Source organism: Capricornis sumatraensis, chromosome 17, assembly GCF_032405125.1.
Source record: "Capricornis sumatraensis isolate serow.1 chromosome 17, serow.2, whole genome shotgun sequence".
Lineage (NCBI taxonomy): Eukaryota > Metazoa > Chordata > Mammalia > Artiodactyla > Bovidae > Capricornis > Capricornis sumatraensis.
The window spans coordinates 10,718,602-10,739,376 of NC_091085.1; the positions used below are offsets into that span (position 1 = coordinate 10,718,602).

The following is a 20,775-nucleotide window of genomic DNA, read 5'->3' on the forward strand; positions in this document are numbered from 1 at the left end:
ATCACTGCGTGTAGATTCTTTCAGATCATGGACTTTTACCTCTACTTTACAGTCCAGGTCAATAAACCATCTTTTGCATGTGTATTATTCATGGGAGTGCCCTCTGTTAATTCTTCTATTTTGATTGACTTGCAATTTAGATCTGAAAAAAAAATACAAAACAAACTTTTAGTGACTCTATCTTTTGTTGGTGCAGTAAAATGGAAATATGTATCAATGGCAATATTCAGGCCATGTGTGGCAGAGTGGAGGCAGTTACTTATCTAAAGAACAGGTATTGGTGTTTGTACTTTTTAAGTTGTTCTTAGTAGAAAAGGACTGAAATTTATAGTCTGTCTCCCAGAGAGAGTCCATTTATTTTAAATAACCAAGATTGATTTGATTCTTTAAATGTGTCAAAAAATACACTTCAGACTACCATGCTTATGAAATAAACTTTAAATGATGCCTTTTAGAAAAGTCAGGGGAGAAATAAAAAAGCTAGTCAGCTCATTTTAAAATTTTCAAGTGGATATTTGATATTTATGTTGTTTTCTTATTCTCTGGATGATGGATAACATTCCTTGATTCTTTTCCAAACCAGTTTGATTGTACAAGCAACAGATAAAGGCATTCCCAGGCTTTCTGACACAACTGTGATCAAGATACAGGTGATTGACATAAATGACAATGCCCCAACTTTTCTCCCTTCTGAAGCAGTGGAAATTGCTGAAAGTAAGTGTGGTCATTTGAAATAATTGTTTTGATTAACTTGTATATCATCTACTATTTTTTCAGCTGGATGCTGTGTTAAATATGCATACTATTCCTCAACAACCAGACAACTATAAATTGTTTTTATCTTCATTTTACAGAATAGAAAATGGAGAGTCAAAAATTAAATACAAAATGTCAAAGAAGTTAAAAGTTAAAGTTGAGGTTTGCATTCAAACCAGCAGGAAGCTGAGCTCCCAAGGTCAAACCACTACTCCACACAGCTTCTTTTGTATACAGACATTTCTTAAAAGTGAAATCTGCTCAATGAAGCATCTTTTGTTGGTTGTGATGGTCACCCTAAAGCTCCCCTGAGAGAAAGTGATGTTATTAGACTGATAACTTTGTCAGTCTTTGAGTTACCAAACTCAGGTTCAGCTGCTTACCACTTGAAAGCCAATATTCGAGAGGCAAGTGTTAGAAAGGAAAGGTTGCTTTATTCAGGAGGCCAGTAACTTGGGGAAGAAGGCATATACTGTGTCCAAAGGCCAATTCCACAGTGCTAATAGGGGGCAACAGCTTTTAATGGGGAGCTTCATGGGCGTATGGTTAGAGTAAGGGGCTCCATGCAGAGTCACCTCTGAGGATCATCTTGAAATTGGTCATGTGGTAGTCTGACCATTATCTTGATTGTTTTAAGCCCAGTTAATCTTCAGTTCCAGGACTGGTTGGTTCTCATTTCTCTGAGGTCAGTTCTCAGAATTGTGATAGCATATGCTATGGCTACAGTCTGGTCATCATGGAGTTAATTTCTTCCACCTGGTGGAGGTTTCATTATCTACAAGACAGCTCATAGAATATGGCTCAGAATGTTCTCTATAGCCCTCGAGAAAGAACTAAAGGTCCTTGACTTTGCTTAAGAACTGAACTGTTATTATTTTGTCCTATTTGACTGTTTCTCCTTTGATTGTGTGTCTCCTCATTTCTCTGACTAAGTTTATTTTATGAATATTATTTGTTATGGGGGCATGCTGGGTGACTTGCAGAGTCTGAGTTCTTTGACCTGGAATCTAACCCAGGCCAAAACAAGGAGTCCAAACCCCTGGACTGCCAGGGAATTCCCTAAATTTATTCTTTGGCTAAATCTTTTCTATGGAAAAAAGACAAGGAAAGGCCATGGTGGAGGAGGGTTTGTCCCAGGAAGGCCCCATAGGGCCCTGCTCAGTTTATTTGCAATATACTAATGACAAGTAATAAGTGAAGGGAGTTGGATGATTTTTGCACAGTCATCATTTTCTGCTGCTGCTGCTGCTGCTGCTGCTGCTAAGTCACTTCATTGGTGTCCAACTCTGTCCAACCCCATAGATGGCAGCCCACCAGACTCCCCCCATCCCTGGGATTCTCCAGGCAGGAACACTGGAGTGGGTTGCCATTTCCTTCTCCAATGCATGAAAGTGAAAAGTGAAAGTGAAGTCGCTCAGTCGTGTCCGACTCTTAGCGACCCCATGGACTGCAGCCCACCAGGCTCCTCCGTCCATAGTATTTTCCAGGCAAGAGTACTGGAGTGGGGTGCCATTGCCTTCTCCTTCCTCTACTATTATAAGCTAAAGTTCAACTTCTGCAGAAAACTTTTATCACATTAATGGTAGAGGTTGAAAATACGAAGTTTTACATGATATGCTGATTCATCTTAATTGTTTGGGTCTCTGGGCTACATGATGACTCCATAGTCTGTGATCTCAAAGTTATCTGTGGTCAACAGCTGTACTGGTAAAACCCAACCCAACTTTTTATAGTTGAAATTGCAGATAGTGGCCCATCACTCTCCTCTCTCTTTTCACTCTTAATATCCAACTTATTCCTAAAATGTGCCTAACATTTTGTTATGTTCACTTTCCAAACAAGTTACAAACATCACTGCTCAAAGAGGGGTATATTCCAGCAATTTTTATATATAAGAATACCTATAAATATTTTAAATAATTTAAAATATTATACTAATAAAAAAATTGTCTAGTTTTACCTCTCACCTATTTGATGTGTTTTCATCTGCTTTTACTGAAAGTGCTATTCTAAAGCACATGCATTGGAACCAAAATGCAATAATGTGCTCAGAATAAATATATCACAAAAATAAACTGTGTATATCAAAACTTACCATAAGAAGTCAAGTGTAATTGGTGCATGTCAAGGGTGTTCAAATTTGAAATGTGAAAATTATTAGTCTCATACACAGTGGAATTATTCTAAATGTCCTGGAATCTTCTTTCTACCTGTACCATACCTATGAAGTCCAAACCAAAGTCCCTGTCCTGGCAGTTTAAAGAACACATGTGTTATGTGAGACATTTACCATGACATGTATTTGTGATTTGTGTGTGTGTGAATACTATTAGAGATCTTTTGTGATCACCAGTATGAAGTATACTTTCTATAGTCTTGGTAATTTTGAGAGTCGGGTTTTAAGAGAAGGAAGCAGTGTATGCCTCTCAAAAGAAATAATTTTATAAAAATGAATATGCGGAACTAAGTATCTAGCTTCAGTATCAAAACATTTTCATTTAAATCTTGCTTGCTTTTCAGAATTTTATGTTTTGAATAATAACCTTCTTCCTACCCACATCACCCATGAATATATGATTTTGATATGGAAATTATATAGTGCAAATAAGTGACTTACAATGTTTCTCGGTGCTGGGATTGTGTGATAAACATATGATAAAAAGTGAAATATAAAATTGAAAATAGTCTACCTCTTCAATTCCCTACTCAGTGGTAAATTTTCCCTTTTATTGGGCTCATAAATTCTTCAGAGTTTTTATTCAGTTTGTAATGAGCCTTGTATGAGAAATCATGCCAAGAAACAGCAAATCATATTGGACAAAAAATAAAAATGCTTGGATTGAACTATTAAAGAAAAATATTTCAAAGGATGACTTTTAATCAAGACTGACAGTGGTCATGACTATTTCAGATTCTTTGCCTGGCACGATTGTGACTCGGATATCAGTTTATGATGTGGATTCGAATCCAGCTTTCACCTTCAGTTTTGTCAAAGAGAGTAATTCTGGAACCAAGTTTGCTATTGATCGGAACACTGGGGTAGTGGTGCTGGTTGAAACACTGGATTTTGAAGAAGCTACTAAATATGAGCTGCAGATCCAAATTTCAGATTTGGTGCACCAAACAGAGGGGACAGTCACTATCCATGTGCTGGACATCAACGATAACCCACCAGTATTTTCTCAGGATTCTTACCAGGTAAATAACATAAAGAGATCCTGAGACCATGACCAAACCTGAAAGAACAGGGAATAATGTAAACTGAACCACAGTCAACAAAGCAATGCAGACAGATAGTATTCACTGTTTTTACTGCCTAAGTTGATGCTGAGAGTTTTATATTTAGCATCATGGAGAGTAGAATTACATATGGAATTGAATCTCTCATTCAATTCAATTTCTTAAGTATGTAAGTAACATAAGGCTCATAATTACACAATGGACAGTGTAATGAAACATTAGTGAATACCTTAGTGAATGCCTTAGCTATCCTCCACTACACAGAAATAATTTAGAAGGAAATTTTTTCAGAATAAAAATCAATACTGCATGAAACATCTTTTAAAAATTTTTAATTTTGTTTTTCTGAATTCTGGAAATACTAACACAATCTTCTTAATATGTTCACTCTGTAAATTAATAAAGTCAGGTTCTCTGTTACTTCCATAAACAAAATAAATAAAGGAGTCAGGTCCTGGCTCTGTTCATGAAAATAGCTGTGTTCTTTAAGCACAAGGCCTGTCTCCCTTTTTATTTCCCCTTCAGGTCACCATTTCCGAACTGGTGCCTCTGGGGCACCCAGTGCTGACCGTTGTGGCCACAGACGTGGAAAGCAGTGAGAACATTACCTACAGAATCCTTTCCTCTTCCAAGATGTTTTCAGTTGATCCTGCCAATGGTGAGTTATTTGTAATGGCTGTAGCATTCATAGGTTTGGGTTACAGAGAGGAAACCTGAAATAATCCTTTCCAAATATGCCTAAAATAGCCCCCAGGCCCTCCTGCTGGGGTCATAGACACCACCTTCTTGTTTCTCTTATTGTCAGATGCTGTGGTAGCAAATTCTGGTGCTATTTCTCTTCTCCAACATCTCAATGGTTGGAAAGAAAAAGGAATTAAATGCTGGCAAATGCACAGAAATTCAGAGACCTCAGTATAGTAAACACCAGTTCATTCAGCCGTCTGATTACAGTTGAGGTAATTAACCAGGCCTCCACAAGAATCTAAGTAAAATGGAAGGGATTCATTTAGAACTGAAGACTGCATGTTACCAGAATTTGGAAGCTTTTTTCCCAAGCCAAGTATAAGAAGCTTGGTAATAGTATTGTATATTTAACAAGGAACACAAAAAACTGAAACAGGAAAGTTTTTTTGAGCACATCTATTAAGTGGAGTGGGCTTCCCTGGTGGCTCAGATGGTAAAGAATCTGCCTGCAATGCAGGACACCAGCTTCAATTCCTGGGTCAGGAAGATTCCCTGGAGAAAGGAATGGCAACTCACTCCAGAATCTTTGCCTGGAGAAGTCCATGGACGGAGTAGTCTGGCAGGCTACAGTCCATAGTGTTGCAAAAAGTCAGACATGCCTGAGAGATATTTACCCATTAAGAAGAATGTTCTGTAGTTTTGATGCTGTTCTTATTTCTTTGATGCCTCACAAGGCTCTTTGTTTGGTTATTAGAGATCAAGATATTTATGGTTGTAAAATGCATTCAGTCAAGTGATTACAGAAAAGTTAAGCATTGTATAGAGACACTATAACAGCAAGTAGAGTTCCTTGGACAGCAAGAAGATCAAACCAGTCAATCCTAAATATTCACCCTGAATATTCATTGGAAGGACTGATGCTGAAGCTGAAGCTCTGATATGTTGGCCACCTGATGTGAAGAGCTGACTCATTAGAAAAGACTCCGATACTGGGAAAGAATGAAGGCAGGAGGAGAAGGGAGAGACAGGAGATGAGATGGTTGGATGGCATCACAGACTCAATAGACATGAATTTGAGCAAATTCTGGGAGATAGTGAAGGACAGAGAAGCCTGGCTTACTGCAATCCATGAGATCACAAGGACTCAGACGTGACTTAGCAACTGAACAACAGACATTAAAAGCCAAACTTAATAAAGATGAATAATTAATAAAGTGCTGTCCACAGCAGAGCATGCTCCAGAAAAATAACAGGGCCTGGGACATGGACATCACCAGACGGTCAACACTGAAATCAGATTGATTATATTCTTTGCAGTCAAAGATGGAGAAGCTCTATAGAGTCAACAACAACAACAAAAATATCTGGAGCTGACTGTGTCTCAGATCATGAACTCCTTATTGCCAAATTCAGAATTACATTGAAGAAAGTATGAAAAACAACTAGACCATTCAGATATGACCTAAATCAAATCCGTTATGATTATACAGTGGAAGTGACAAATAGATTCAAGGGATTAGATCTGATAGATAGAGTGCCTGAAGAACTATAGATGGAGGTTTATAAAACAGTACAGAACATGGTAGTCAAAATCATCCCCAAGGAGAAGAAATGCAAAAAGAATAAATGGTTGTCTGAGGAGACCTTATAATCAGCTGAGAAAGGAAGAGAAGCAAAAGGCAAAGAAGAAAAGATATATCTTTCTGAATGCAGAGTTCCAAAGAATATAAAGGAGAAATAAGAAAGTCTTCCTAAGTGATCAATGCAAGAAAAATAGAGATAAACAATAAAATGGGAAAGACTAGAGATCTATTCAAGAAAATTAGAGATACCAAGGGAACATTTCATGCAAAGATGGGCACAATAAAGGACAGAAGCAGTATAGAGCTAACAGAAGGAGAAGATATTAAGAAGAGGTGGCAAGAATACACAGAAGAACTGTACAAAAAAGATCTTCATGACCCAGATAACCATGATGGTGTGATCACTCACCTAGAGCCAGACATCCTGGAATGTGAAGTCAAGTGAGCTTTAGGAAGCATCACTATAAACAGAGCTGGTGGAGGTGATGGAATTCTAGCTGAGCTAATTCAAATCCTAAAAGATGATGCTGTAAAATTACTGCACTCAATATGCTGGCAAATTTGGAAAACTCAGCAGTGACCACAGGACTGGAAAAAGTCAGTTTTCATTCCAATCCCAAAGAAAGGCAATGCCAAAGATGTTCAAACTACCACACGATTGCACTCATCTAAACACACCAGCAAAGTAATGCTGAAATTTCTTCAAGCTAGGCTTCAACTGTATGTGAACTGAGAACTTCCAGATGTTCAAGCTGGATTAAGAAAAAGCAGAAGAAACAAAGATCGAATTGCCAACATCTGCTGGATCATAGAAAAATATTTACTTTGCTTTATTGAATATGCTAAAGCCTTTGACTGTGTGGATCACAACAAACTGGAAAATTCTTCAAGAGATGGGAATACCAGACCACCTAACCTGCCTCTTGAGAAATCTGTATGCAGGTCAGGAAGCAACAGTTAGAACTGGACATGGAACAACAGACTGGTTCCAAACAGGGAAAGATGTATGTACTTCAAGGCTGTATAGTATCACCATGCTTATTTAACTCAAATGCAGAGTACGTCATGAGAAACGCTGGGCTAGATGAAGCACAAGCTGGAATCAAGATTGCCGGGGGAAATATCGATAATCTCAGATATGCAGGTGACACCACCCTTATGGCAGAAAGTGAAGAACTAAAGAGCCTCTTGATGAAAGTGAAAGAAGAGAGTGAAAAAGCCGGCTTAAAACTCAACATTCAGAAAACTAAGGTCAGGGAATCCGGTCCCATCACTTCATGGCAAATAGATGGGGAAACAGTGGAAATAGTGAGAGACTATTTTTTGGACTCCAAAATCACTGCAGATGGTGACTGCAGCCATGAAATTAAAAGACGCTTGCTCCTTGGAAGAAAAGCTATGACAAACCTATGCAGCATTTTTAAAAGTACAGATATTACTTTGCTGACAAAGGTCCATCTAGTCAAAGCTATGGCTTTTCCAGTGGTCATGTATGGATGTGAGAGTTTGATCATAAAGAAAGCTGAGCACCGAAGAATTGATGCTTTTGAACTGTGGTGTTGGAGAAAACTCTTGAGAATCCCTTGGACTACAAGGAGATCCAACCAGTCCATCCTAAAGGAAATCAGTCCTGCATATGCATTGAAAGGACTGATGCTGAAGCTGAAGCTCCAATACTTTGGCCACCTGATGTGAAGAACTAACTCATTGGAAAATATCCTGATGCTGGGAAAGATTGAAGGCAGGAGGAAAGGGGGATGACAGAGGATGAGATGGTTGGATGGCATCAATGACTGGATGGACATGAGTTTGAGCAAGCTTCTGGGAGTTGGTGATGGACAGGGAAGCCTGCCCTGCTGCCATGCATGGGGTTGCAAAGAGTCAGACACAATTGAGCAACTGAACTGAATTGAATTGGGACACGTTATGCTGTGTGTTCCCCATCTGTACCCACCACTGCATCATTTCACAAGGGAGAGCTGACTTAGAAGTTAACTTCTGAAAGATGGATGTTAACTGGTTTCCTGTTACTAGGTTTACTGTTCTGATAGCTTTGCAGTTACATGAATACTGAATCCTTATGTTGTATACACTGGAGACTAATACAATGTTGTATATCAATTATATTCTCAATTTTAAAAAGTTAACCTCAGGATTACCTGAAAGGAGAATCTGGTATGAGGCCCTCGGAATGTGATAATTGGGAGAAGTAGCTAATGTAGCCCCATGGCCTGTGGATGAATGGCTACTGTGTGGATTTAAATATGTCAGGAATTTGACTTTTCTGTCCCTCTGTCTTAGTGTGTCTCACTCTCTTGGCTGCAGCAAATCACAATCCTGACAGCACTTTTCTTTTTATTTGTCTTAGCAACAAACTTTACAGTAAGACATTGATTAGAACGTTTTTAAAATCTTGACTGTTACCTTGTCAGCTGAGTTCATAGTGGGACTCTAACTGAAATGTGGCATTTAAAACATACTGTTTTATTTTCTTTCTTCATGGCTGTACTAAAAGCGCATTTACCTTAAAAAAAATTTTTTTTGCATACATACATACATACATATATATATATATTTTAGAATAATAAAAATGTATTACATATATTTCAAAATGTGGATTTAAAAATGATAAAATATATTACATATATTTCATCAATAGTGGGAAAATCCACTTGCTGAATAAACCCATAGCTTTAGGAAAGACCTGTCTAGAATTAAGCGATAGTTGTTAAGTCTGCATTACTATATTTACTGCTTTCATTTGACTCGAATGAGTACCATCTGGTATTTCCAAAAATTTATGCCAGAATGTCTCTATGCATGTTTCTATTGATGGTAGAATGGGTTATGCATTATTCAAATAAGAATGTGTGTGTTCAGTTGCTTCAGTCATGTCTGACTCTTTGTAACCCCATGTACTGTAACCCTCCAGACTCCTCTGTCTATGGGATTCTCCAGGCAAGAATACTGGAGTGGGTTGCCATTTCCTTCTCCAGAGGATATTCCCAACCCAGGTATAGAACGCATATCTCCTGCCTTTCGTGCATTGCAAGTGGATTCTTTACCTGCTAAGCCACCTGGGAAGCTACCTTTCCTTCAAAAGTAGTAATGGGACAACTTACCATACAAAAATGAATTTTAAAAAAATTATGGCAAATAACCTTTAAGCAGCACACATATTTAATTTAGTGAACGCCATGAATATTTCTGAATCTTAAGTGTTACAGAGGTATAAATATAATAATTTAAGCTTTCTATTTAGGGTTACCCTTGGTTATCACTTAAATGACACATCTAACAGATAACTTTACATATTAGTAAATATTTGCTGACTAAGAGGATCAGACAAATTTTATTTCACAACATTGTAAGGCTGTGTTGTTTTTCAGGCACAATATTTACTATCAATCCTGTCTTCCTTATGGAGAGAAAATCAACAATTCGATTTCTTGTTGAAGCCAGTGACGGTGGATTTCCTGACCTGAAGGCTGTTACCTTAGTGGAGACAGAAATACAAGATATGAACAATTATGCCCCTGAGTTTGCAGTAGAATATTATAATCTTAGCTTGAGTGAAGACACTCCAGTTGGAAGCACACTTGTCACCTTCTCAACCATTGACCATGACTGGACCCGTGAAAACACGCATGTTGAATATTCTATCATCAGTGGTAATTCACAGAACAATTTCCATGTGGAAACTAGTTTTATTCATTCCGAATATTCTTATAAGCAAGTTGGTTATCTAGTGTTGCTTCACCACCTGGACAGAGAAGTAACTGCCAGTCATGAGCTTGTCCTTCTGGCATTTGACCACGGTTGCCCTCCACTGAGTTCCTCAGCCACTGTATCAATAGAAGTCCTCGATGTGGATGATAACCCACCTGCATTCAGCAGTCTGGAATATTATGCCCGCATCAAGGAAAGTACCCCTCCAGGGAGTCCCGTCATTGTGGTCTCAGCAAGTGACCGTGATGTGGGCTCACATGCAGAAGTCAGCTACTACTTAACCTCTGGAAATGAGAATCAGCATTTTTGCTTAGAAGAAAAAACTGGAGTTCTTTCTTTGATTAAACCACTAGATTATGAAGAAACAATAAAATTCATTTTAACTGTCCAAGCTTCAGATGAGGAAAGGAAGCATTTTTCTTTTGCAATTGTGTTTGTCAATGTCCTGGATGACAATGACCATGCACCTCAGTTTATGTTCCCAAACTTGAACTGTGCTGTTCCTGAAAATCTGCCTGTTTTCTCCACCATATGTTCCGTAAATGCTTTGGATTTTGATGCAGGTCCTTACGGAGACATGACCTATTCTATTGTATCACCCTGTCCTCTCCCTCATGAAATGCCACATGATCATAACGTCTTCCTCATTGACCCTTTAACAGGGGATATTAGTGCTCAGCAAGTCCTTGACTATGAAAATAACAATAAATACTGCCTCATAGTTCAGGCCAAAGACAAGGGTGGCTCAACAGCCTCCTTAATGGTTTGGGTGGATGTTGAAGGGGTAGATGAGTTTGAACCCATTTTCACTCAGGATCAATATTTTTTCAACCTCCCAGAAAAGAGCCATGTAAGACATTTGATTGGCAGAGTGGAAGCATCAGATGCAGATGCTGGTGTTGATGGAGTCATCCTTTACTCCCTGGAAACTCCATCTCCCTTCTTTTCAGTAAATAAAACTAATGGAAATATTTATCTGAGTAGAACACTTCCCCCAGTAAAAAGTCAAGTCGGCAAAGAAGACACCATCGAAATGAAGATAATTGCTCATAGCCCCAAACTGGACTCCAAGTTTACATCTTGTACTGTTTTTGTGAATGTGTCTTTTTCCTCAGAAGGGAAACATTCCTCAGGGTCAGCTAGCAGCTTTTCGATCAGTCTCACCATCTCCTTTCTAGTGTTTCTGTTGCTTGTCTTCATTCTAATTGTACTGATTTTAAAACATAAACAAAGAGATGCAATAAATAATTATGAAGAAAAGAAAACATCATCATCCTTAGATATCAATTTGAGACTCACCAGGGATGCCAGTGCACTGAAACCCTTCCAGAAAACTAATGAGAGCGGTGATAAGGCAGCGCCTGTGGACTGCACGCCTGGATGGTTGAGTTTAATAAGAGTCACGGAGAAGGACACTGCACACCTGTACATGCGCTCAAACTCCAGTGACCACTGTTCTGTGGAAGGAGAGACTGCAGAAGATAAGGAAATCCAGAGGATAAATGAACACCCTTACAGAAAGGATGCCGACTCAACTTTGAGTAATCAGGAGTCCAGGGTGCCAGACTCTGGGATTCCAAGAGACTCAGACCAGCTCTCTTGTTTGTCTGCGGGAACTGATGTGATAGTCACTGCTGACACAGCAGAAACCAGCCATATGTTTGAGGAAGGAGATCAAGGAGAGGGCTGTGGCATGACCTATGTTCAAAATAATGTCTTACCCCAGCCACTGAAGAAGAGAGAGGTAAAAGCTGGCGTCCAGGCTGATGTCAGAAAAGAGACTGTCTTTATTTCAAGTGATCAGGAAGCAGGATGTGCAGCTCTCTCAACCCAGAAAGACTCTGATCATGATGTCATGATGAGATATCCCTGGGATTATCTCCTTAGTTGGGAACCCAAATTCCAACCTCTTGCCTCAGTATTTAATGATATTGCAAAACTAAAGGATGAGCATTTACATGTGCCTGGCATTCCAAAAGAGAAGAAATATTTTGTTTTTCCACCCCCTTTGATAACAGCAGTAGCCCAACCTGGGATTAAAGCAGTTCCACCAAGAATGCCAGCCATAACCTCAAGGCAGGTACTTCAGAAATACCCACACTCCCCCATTTGCTATCATCACAGTTCTCTGCCAGAAGACATGACTCCCAGTTTTTCCCCATCCCCTTCACTACTGACCACACAGACCCCTGCCATGACTCCACTGCTGTCAGATGGAGAATTATTTGGGACACATTTGACTGGTTCTTGCCTTGCACCTAAAGCAGCAGATGGAGTTGAAATATAAAACAATGGTGATATTGAGCACCTGCTCCCCATTGGTCACGAATGACTGGACAAAACATTCCAAAGCAAGCTCCTTGAGATGGAGTTCATTCATCTACGAGTGAGGAGTATAATTTAGTCTGGGTTTCTAGAACCCTCTCATTTAAGTTTATCAAATTTATTTCAGTCTTGATGATAAGTTACTCTGTCTTTTAACCTCTACGTTTTGCTGTCAGGATTCAAGTTTGTATATATTAAGTAGTGTATATTCTGCCATACCTGATCTTCTGTATGGCTAGATTTCCAAAGGTCACAGTGAACTTGACTGACTGCCAAAATGTTTATATGAAAAAGAATGGAAATATAATATACTGCATTCTAGTCACATTACTGCTGATTATACCGCTATTTATAAAGCAAAATTAGTAACAACTGAATAAAGAATGAGTGTAGGACAGAAAGTAACAGAGAGGGGAAATTTGGAAGGATAAACAAGTTATAAAGTGAAGCAATTGGCTGCAGATCTGATATAGTTGGAAATGCGTTTCTCCACTTCCTCCATAAAGCACACTTGTGGAGTTTAGCCATAATTTGAATGTGGTAGGGTGTCTTTTGGAAATCTAATGAGAACTTAAGAGTGAAATTTGTCATAACTCTGTGTCAAATAAAACAAATTTATTTGTGATTAAATGAACCAGAAATGCATGTTTTAAATGAAGAGCTAGTACTGATAAAGCAATAAGTGTGTGGTTGCCTGCCACCAAAGATGTGTTTCCTTGGCCTTCTTTAAAAATAAAATGATCTTGTAACATGGTACAGATATAGACATTAACCTTTTAAGATTAATTTGAATATATTTCTTCATGTTCTTCTACAAACAGTAACTTTATGTGAGAAATAATTTATCCACTTAATGTCAGTTTAAAAGGTAAAATTATGTTATTTGCTGGCAATAAATTTCATATAGTAATTTAGCAACATATTTTAATGATTTTATATAAATATTCTTATTATAAAAGTAAATAATAGATGTCAGAAGTCTTTCTCCCATTTGTTCACATTTATATTTAGTTTTAACAGTCATTAGATATAGCAGCTTGTCAACATGGTTAAAATAATTTTGTTTTGTCCAGCTACTAGTTCAGAAATATAGGGGTGTAGTTTGGTGCTCATATATGTATATACTGCTATCTCTTTCTGTCTGATAAACCAGGGAATTCATTGGAGATTCTTATCCCTTCCAAGAAAGCAGAGCATATCCTGATGAGGCTTGTCCAGAAGTCATCCATAGTAGGTAACGTGTCCAGGCTTTGAAAGAGTTTAGGGGTCTAACATCAAATCTAGAGGGCATCTGCTGTGGTTTTCTTAGCAGTTACTATGGGATTCATCTAGAGAAACATTTTCTTTATGTTTTCTTTCAGTAGGCCTCGTCTGTAAAGTTATGTGAAATAACTAATGTGTCTTTACTGAGAAACACTGTAAGATGACATGTTTGATATCTAGTTTTATAGATAAATAATTCTGAGGCTTCCTATGCTGATTTTATCAGTTATATACTAGAAGTTGTATGAAACATGAAGGCTTTTTAAGACAGGCTGGAATCCTAGGGAAAGTGATTTAGGTATGGAACAGTTAAATAGTAAAAGATGAATGCCTGTCTCTCGTTTTCTCTGGCATCTTGGGAAGAAGATTTCTTAGTTTTTCATAAAGATAATAATAACAGTTATTTCAGCATTCCAATGTTTATTCTCTCTTTGATTTCCTTCAAAAGATTTCTTTGAGCATATGAAGAAAGACTGTATTGATTTCCTCTTCTAACTGTTAGGTAGTTAGAATAGGAAACAGGAGTCCAGAATGGTGGTGGCTAAAAGACAAAGAAGGGAAAAGCCCGTGAAAATGGAGCAGAGGAAGGTCTGAGGACTGGAGTGAGGACCTCAGGCAGAACAAACAGCAGTCCTGGCTGGCCCAGTTTACAGAGGGCAGGCCCAGGGGAGGGAAAACATGGAAAAACATGCCCTCACGCCTCGAGGATGGGTTTGCCCCCTATTTTCTAAATAAAATAGAGCTGTAACACTGATTTGTCTAAGAACTGTAACACAGTCTGTCCAGGACCCAAGAGCTGTGACGCACCAAGGGCTTTAATGTCTGTCACCCCAAATCTCTGTTGTGATGAGACAGAACTGAGGAGCATACACTCACCTGATATAACTATACATGGAAGTTTTGCTTGGCAACAGAATTATTTCTCATAACAAAGACCATTTTGTTGTTTTTAATTAGACAGCTTCTTCATTATTTACACTTAAAAAGTTATCTATCTAACTCTTCCATAAGTTATTTGCCTGTGGTTTTATTACTCATTCTGGACATGACTCTGCATTTTTCCTAAACATTTAATAAAAACACAAGACATGAAATATTTAGTGCTATTCCTTACCAACATCTAGTGGATTTTTAATTGATGACTTTATTAATACAGTATCTGTGCTGCACCACCTCCAAATGACCGTTACAGTAGAGTTGAGAGTAAAAATGTGAACATGCTGGTTAAGTGTTTGCAATAAATCATATGTCAGCCCTTTCAACTAGAGTGCTTTTTTCCTAAGTAAACAATATAATTTGTATAGTTTTTCTTCAAGTTTAATATTAACTTGCCTCATATGTTCTGTGTTACTTTGCTGATCTACACACCAGCTTTCGCACTCTGGAGGGGGTACAGAACTTGTTAGTGGAAAATCATATTAAGCCCCAAATTCATAAGCTATAAAATAAAAGACAGTTGTCTCTTGTGGAATTTTGGCTGACTAAAATTCTGGACTTTCTTGTTGGCAGTCTTAAAAATACTGGTGTAAATCAGGACCAAATGAATATAAAAATTCCATGTCCTAGTAGTAATCATTGAATTAGCTTCCAAAACAGATTCCTAGGCAAAGAAAGGGAAAATGCTGCATCTTCAGGGATTTGATAATTTAACTGTTCTGTAAAAATATTAAAATGCACTGTAAGCTACCAGTTGCTTACAAGTGTGCAGACTTGGTCCATGATAGATGTCCAGGTGAAAAGGTTTCTCAGAACATTTACCCTCAGTTTCAGAGCTCCCGCTTACTGTGTTTTCTAGAAGTTATGGTAATGAAAATTATTAATTTAAAAATTATTTCCATCCAAACATGTCTTGTTACTTTGTTGTTGTTTTTTTTTTTCTTGACATTTTACACATACCTTAACTTTAAAAAAATGCAAGACATAACTAAAAGGATCTAAGATGTTAACCCACTGCAGAACAATGAAGGATATGAAGTGGACATGTGATGTTATGGATAAGCTCATTGGGTTTGTCTTAGCTGAGCTCAAAGAATAGAGCTATCTGTTTGGCCACAGCTGGAGAGAGTTTGTATGGATAATCATTCTGTCCAAGAGGAATTCCAGGATCAGGGAAGCTGCAGAAGCTTTATTTATAACCCAAACTGGGCATTACAGTGTGAGTCACTGAAAGTACCTTCCATCCATTACAAAGATGGAGGGAGAAAAGAAGGGAAGGAGAGAAAGAACAAAGGACAGAAGAGAAAACAGAGGGTCAAAGCTGAAAAGGGATAGTTTAGGGCATGGGTAGAGAAATGCCAGAATGCAAAAGGTAAAGACTTCTGAAGTTTTTACATGTGAAGATTTTGCTGAGTCACTTGCCCTTTGTAAGTTCATCCTGTTGAGGAATCTCTCTCTTTTTAAAAAAATTTCTTTCCACCTTCTTCCTATTCAAGTCTTTCCCTCCATCATCTGAAAATTTAGGTTTCTCAAGTTGTGAACCTAAAGCTAGGCAACAGTGAACTAGAATACATTTGACCATGATCACTTGAATTTGTTGTGGTTTGGGTCTTTTTTTTAAGGGTGTGGGGTGAATTTAAAAAATAGAATGATTGCCTTACCTTATACCCCACTCTACATAACCTTGGCCTTATAAGAGCCACTATTTTGAGTAGGTAACTTTATCCCATATAATGGAAGCTGGGACAGAATATGGAATTTTAATACCTAGTCTTTTTTCCCAGTAGCTCATTCTTTTTAAAAATGAGTGCCTGCTTGGTAGTTGGGATTTTATATTAAAAAGTTATATATTACTTAACTTTTCAACCACATATAGACATAATCAATAGTGTGTTCTCAAGTATAATCAATTTTATTTGAATTCTGGTGACATAAATTATTTTAATTCTGTATACATCAAAGAAAGTTGTCTATTAGAAACAAAATTATGGCAACCTTAGAAAGAATCAGCCACAAATGGCTTCAGGCTATTTCTTCCTCTTAGACACTTGGCTATTTAATTAATGACAATTTAGCACTTCCTACTATTTTGGTCTATATAATTTTCCTCATTTCACCCAATATATTTGCTAAACCAAAACTGTGAAGTGAGTAGGAGAGAAGGAAAAGCATATCAAATAAGTAACAGATGCACAAGTGCATCTCTTGAATGAGAAAGAATTATTTTGGTTAGAAAACTAAATGCATGGATTTGTTTGTTAGATAGCAAACCCTCAGGGCCAAGGCCTGGTCTCCACCTGTATTATGAAATACAGATGTTCTTAGAATGAATGAGCACACATGTGAAAGGGCACAGAGTGGGTCATAGTGTGAAGGTGAAGCACTTAAGCCTTAATCCCATTAGGTGGGAATTCTAACATAGTTCTGTGATTTTTAACCAGTCATAGGAGAGAGAGAAAGTCAATGTAAAGAGCCTATCAAAATATTATAGAATATCTTCAGTTCAGTTGTTCAGTCGTGTCCAACTCTTTGTGACCCCATGAATCGCAGCATGCCAGGCCTCCCTGTCCATCACCAACTCCCAGAGTTCACTCAGACTCATGTCCATCGAGTCCGTGATGCCATCCACCCATCTCATCCTCGGGCGTCCCCTTCTCCTCTTGCCCCTAATCCCTCCCAGCATCAGAGTCTTTTCCAATGAGTCAACCCTTCGCATGAGGTGGCCAAGTACTGGAGTTTCAGCTTTAGCATCATTCCTTCCAAAGAAATCTCAGGGTTGATCTCCTTCAGAATGGATTGGTTGGATCCCCTTGCAGTCCAAGGGACTCTCAAGAGTCTTCTCCAACACCACAGTTCAAAAGCATCAGTTCTTCAGTGCTCAGCCTTCTTCACAGTCCAACTCTCACATCCATACATGACCACAGGAAAAACCATAGCCTTGACTAGACGGACATTAGTCGGCAAAGTAATGTCTCTGCTTTTGAATATAGCTATCTAGGTTGGTCATAACTTTCCTTCCAAGGAGTAAGCATCTTTTAATTTCATGGCTGCAATCACTATCTGCAGTGATTTTGGAGCCCCAAAAAATAAAATCTGACACTGTTTCCAGTTTCCCCATCTATTTGCCATGAAGTGATGGGACCAGATGCCATGATCTTCGTTTTCTGTATGTTGAGCTTTAAGGCAACTTTTTCACTCTCTGCTTTCACTTTCATCAAGAGGCTTTTTAGTTCCTCTTCACTTTCTGCCATAAGGGTGGTGTCATCTGCATATCTGAGGTGATTGATATTTCTCCCGGCAATCTCGATTCCAGCTTGTGTTTCCTCCAGCCCAGCGTTTCTCATGACGTACTCTGCATATAAGTTAAATAAGCAGGGTGACAATATGCAGTCTTGACGTACTCCTATATGAGCAGAAAAATAAAAAGCATCAATTAGTAGCAGTAACAGAGGGGCGCAAAGGAGAGATTTCTGATTTTCTTTGAGCCAGAGAACAAGGAATCACCAGCAAATACTCACCTATGCAAGGAAAGATCCATCCTTGAAATAGAAACCTAGCACAGGTCTGAGATTAACTGCCCAAACTGGGAAAGGAGTATAGAGCACCTACTTTGTAGATTAACATAGAAAGACTAAGGAAAGTTAGACTATGCAGGTATGTATGGGTCCCCAGAGTTTTCAAAAATGCATGACCAAATTGACTCCTGCTGCTGCTGCTGCTGCTAAGTTGCTTCAGTCATGTCCGACTCTGTGCAACCCCATAAACGACAGCCCACCAGGCTCCCCCAGCCCTGGGAATCTCCAGGCAAGAACACTGGAGTGGGGTGCCATTTCCTTCTCCAATGCATGAAAGTGAAAAGTGAAAGTGAAGTCGCTCAGTCGTGTCCGACTCTTCGTGATCCCATGGACTGCAGCCCACCAGGCTCCTCCTAGAAGAGCAGAATTCTACACTAAGTCTACCAAAAGTAGAATTCAAATTCATATGGCTAGTAAAGGGAAAGAAATTCTGGACACAAAAAAAGGGGGACCAGAGAAAGCAGAAGGTACAAAAATCTCTTATTTATAAGTAATTTGCAGAAATAAGAAGAGGAGTCTTACAGCTATGAATCTAGAAAAACTATTCTGGCCTGTCACCAGATATGATAACCTTCTAAAATAAGGAAAATCCATCTCTATAAAACATGAATAACAGAAAATAATTCCAGTGTAAGATACATTGTAAGCAAAGGGACTAATTCTCTGAATGATAACAATGGACAGTGAAGATGCACAAGAAAAATTATGGCAAAAAGTCCAAAGAAAATTGTGACTTAATATTTCAAAACTAGCTAAAAAATAAAAAAAAAAAAACCTAAGAAAACAATAAAAAACTATACAGGTTCTATAATCAGTCAGAAAACTTCAGAGATGAAACGACTTGCTACAAGCTATTAGAAAAAAGAGCCCAATAGATAATTTAAGATAAAAGAAAAATCAGAAGGCTAAACTAGAAGGATGGAGAAGGATGTGGCAACCCACTCCAGTATTCTTGCTTGGAGAATCTCATAGACAGAGGAGCCTGGTGGGCTTCAGTCCATAGGGCTGCAAAGAGTCAGACACAATTGAAGTGACTTTGCACAGCACAGCACAAATTAGAAGGAAAAAAGTCAATAGAAATCAATGAAACTATGGTAAGAAAAAAGGAATGAAAAGAAAAAAAAATCAAGTAGAATTTGTTAAAAATATAAAAAGAATTAGTGATGATAAAATTAGCAGCCTGGGGAAAAATGATTCAATTCATGTGTATATTTCACTCCTTGAGAAGAAAACCAAAGACATGAAGCAGAAAAATTGTAATTCAATAGTGCTTTCCAGACAAAAAATTTAAATTTACATGTTGAAAAGATATACCAGGGAAAATCCAATCAGTGATAATAATATATGCTTTGGGCTCCTAGATAAAAAAGCCAAGTCATTTACAATGTAAAGAATGTGAGATTGATTTACTTTGCAACAATAGTATTTGAAGCCAGAAGACTGTGTGGTTGCATATTTAAGATACTTAAAGAAAATGTAGGCCAAAATTTTATATCTAGCTAAACTTACCTCTAAGTGTATATATCATCAATGAGGCTATAAATATGCAAGACCTCAAGGAATAGTTCTAAAGAATCAACTAGGAAATGAGTTCTGGGAAAGGTTCACCATAAAGACATTAAATATATTTAAATGTAGAGCTGATAGTGGATATTGAGGTGGTAGCATAGTATATGCTTAATATATGCCCTGACAATGTAAATAAATTACAACTTCAAAAATGAGGGAAGAAAGGAAGAGTACGTGGAAATAGAATGCTAATTAATTGCCTTATAGATACAAACTGTGAGCAAAGGGTATTGGCATTAGAAGAAACTAAAGGTAAACCAGACATTGATGAGCTATAAAACAAAAAGAAGCCCACAGAGCTTATGAATTGATAAATCTGGTTCTTTAAAAGTCAACTAAATTAAATCAGTTAAAATGAGAAAATTAGAAAATAGTATATAAGAAAATAATATACAAAAGAAATAGAAAAGAGGGAGTAATGGATAACTGCCATATGAAAAAAGTTAGATTGAAAGAGACTTTTCTGCCCAACTCTACACAAATTCTTTTGAAATGCTAAAAGAAATAGTTTTCTAGGAAAATACAAATTACAAAAATTGATCCCAGTAAAAATCTTAACAGAATGAATTTAGAAGATGAAATAAAGATATAAAGAATCTTCCCCACAGATATTTTGATAGTGAAATTTTACCAAACCCAGAAATATTAGATCATCAGAAAATAATGAATTAAATAGAGAATTAATATCAAAACCTGAAAAATAAAACACATTAAAAATACAATCTATTCTCACTTATATAAGTATGCAAAATTCTTAAATATTAGCAAAAAGAATTAACAATACATTAAAAATTTGTACTCTACATGAGACACATTTTAGAAAAACAGAGATAATTATTAAGACATCCATCAATATAATTCATCGTATTAATATGGAGAAAAAATAATGTGAACATTTACTTAAATGGAAAAAAGGTACATAACATAATACAACATCTATTTTGAATAGCACTTGGTAGTCATGAATGGACACTTACATATAATGGATTCTTCCTTAAATGGATACTTCTAATCCAAAAGCCAGTATGATCCCCAACAAAAATACTATAGACTGTTTGTTGCAAAAGCCAGGAGCAATATGCCTACTATCTCCACCAAAATCTTATATTGTAGAA

At 37.6% G+C, this 20,775-nt stretch overlaps 1 protein-coding gene across 1 annotated transcript in view; it reads left to right on the top strand.

The window, feature by feature from the left end:
- DCHS2 (dachsous cadherin-related 2) overlaps positions 1-12,279 on the top strand; it is a 344,197-nt gene extending 331,918 nt beyond the window's left edge. The window contains exons 17-20 of the mRNA XM_068990276.1: positions 584-714; positions 3,668-3,954; positions 4,522-4,654; positions 9,653-12,279. Coding sequence (XP_068846377.1) covers positions 584-714; positions 3,668-3,954; positions 4,522-4,654; positions 9,653-12,279 — 3,178 coding nt within the window. The remainder of the gene's footprint in view (positions 1-583; positions 715-3,667; positions 3,955-4,521; positions 4,655-9,652) is intronic.
- The last annotated feature ends 8,496 nt before the right edge of the window (positions 12,280-20,775 follow it).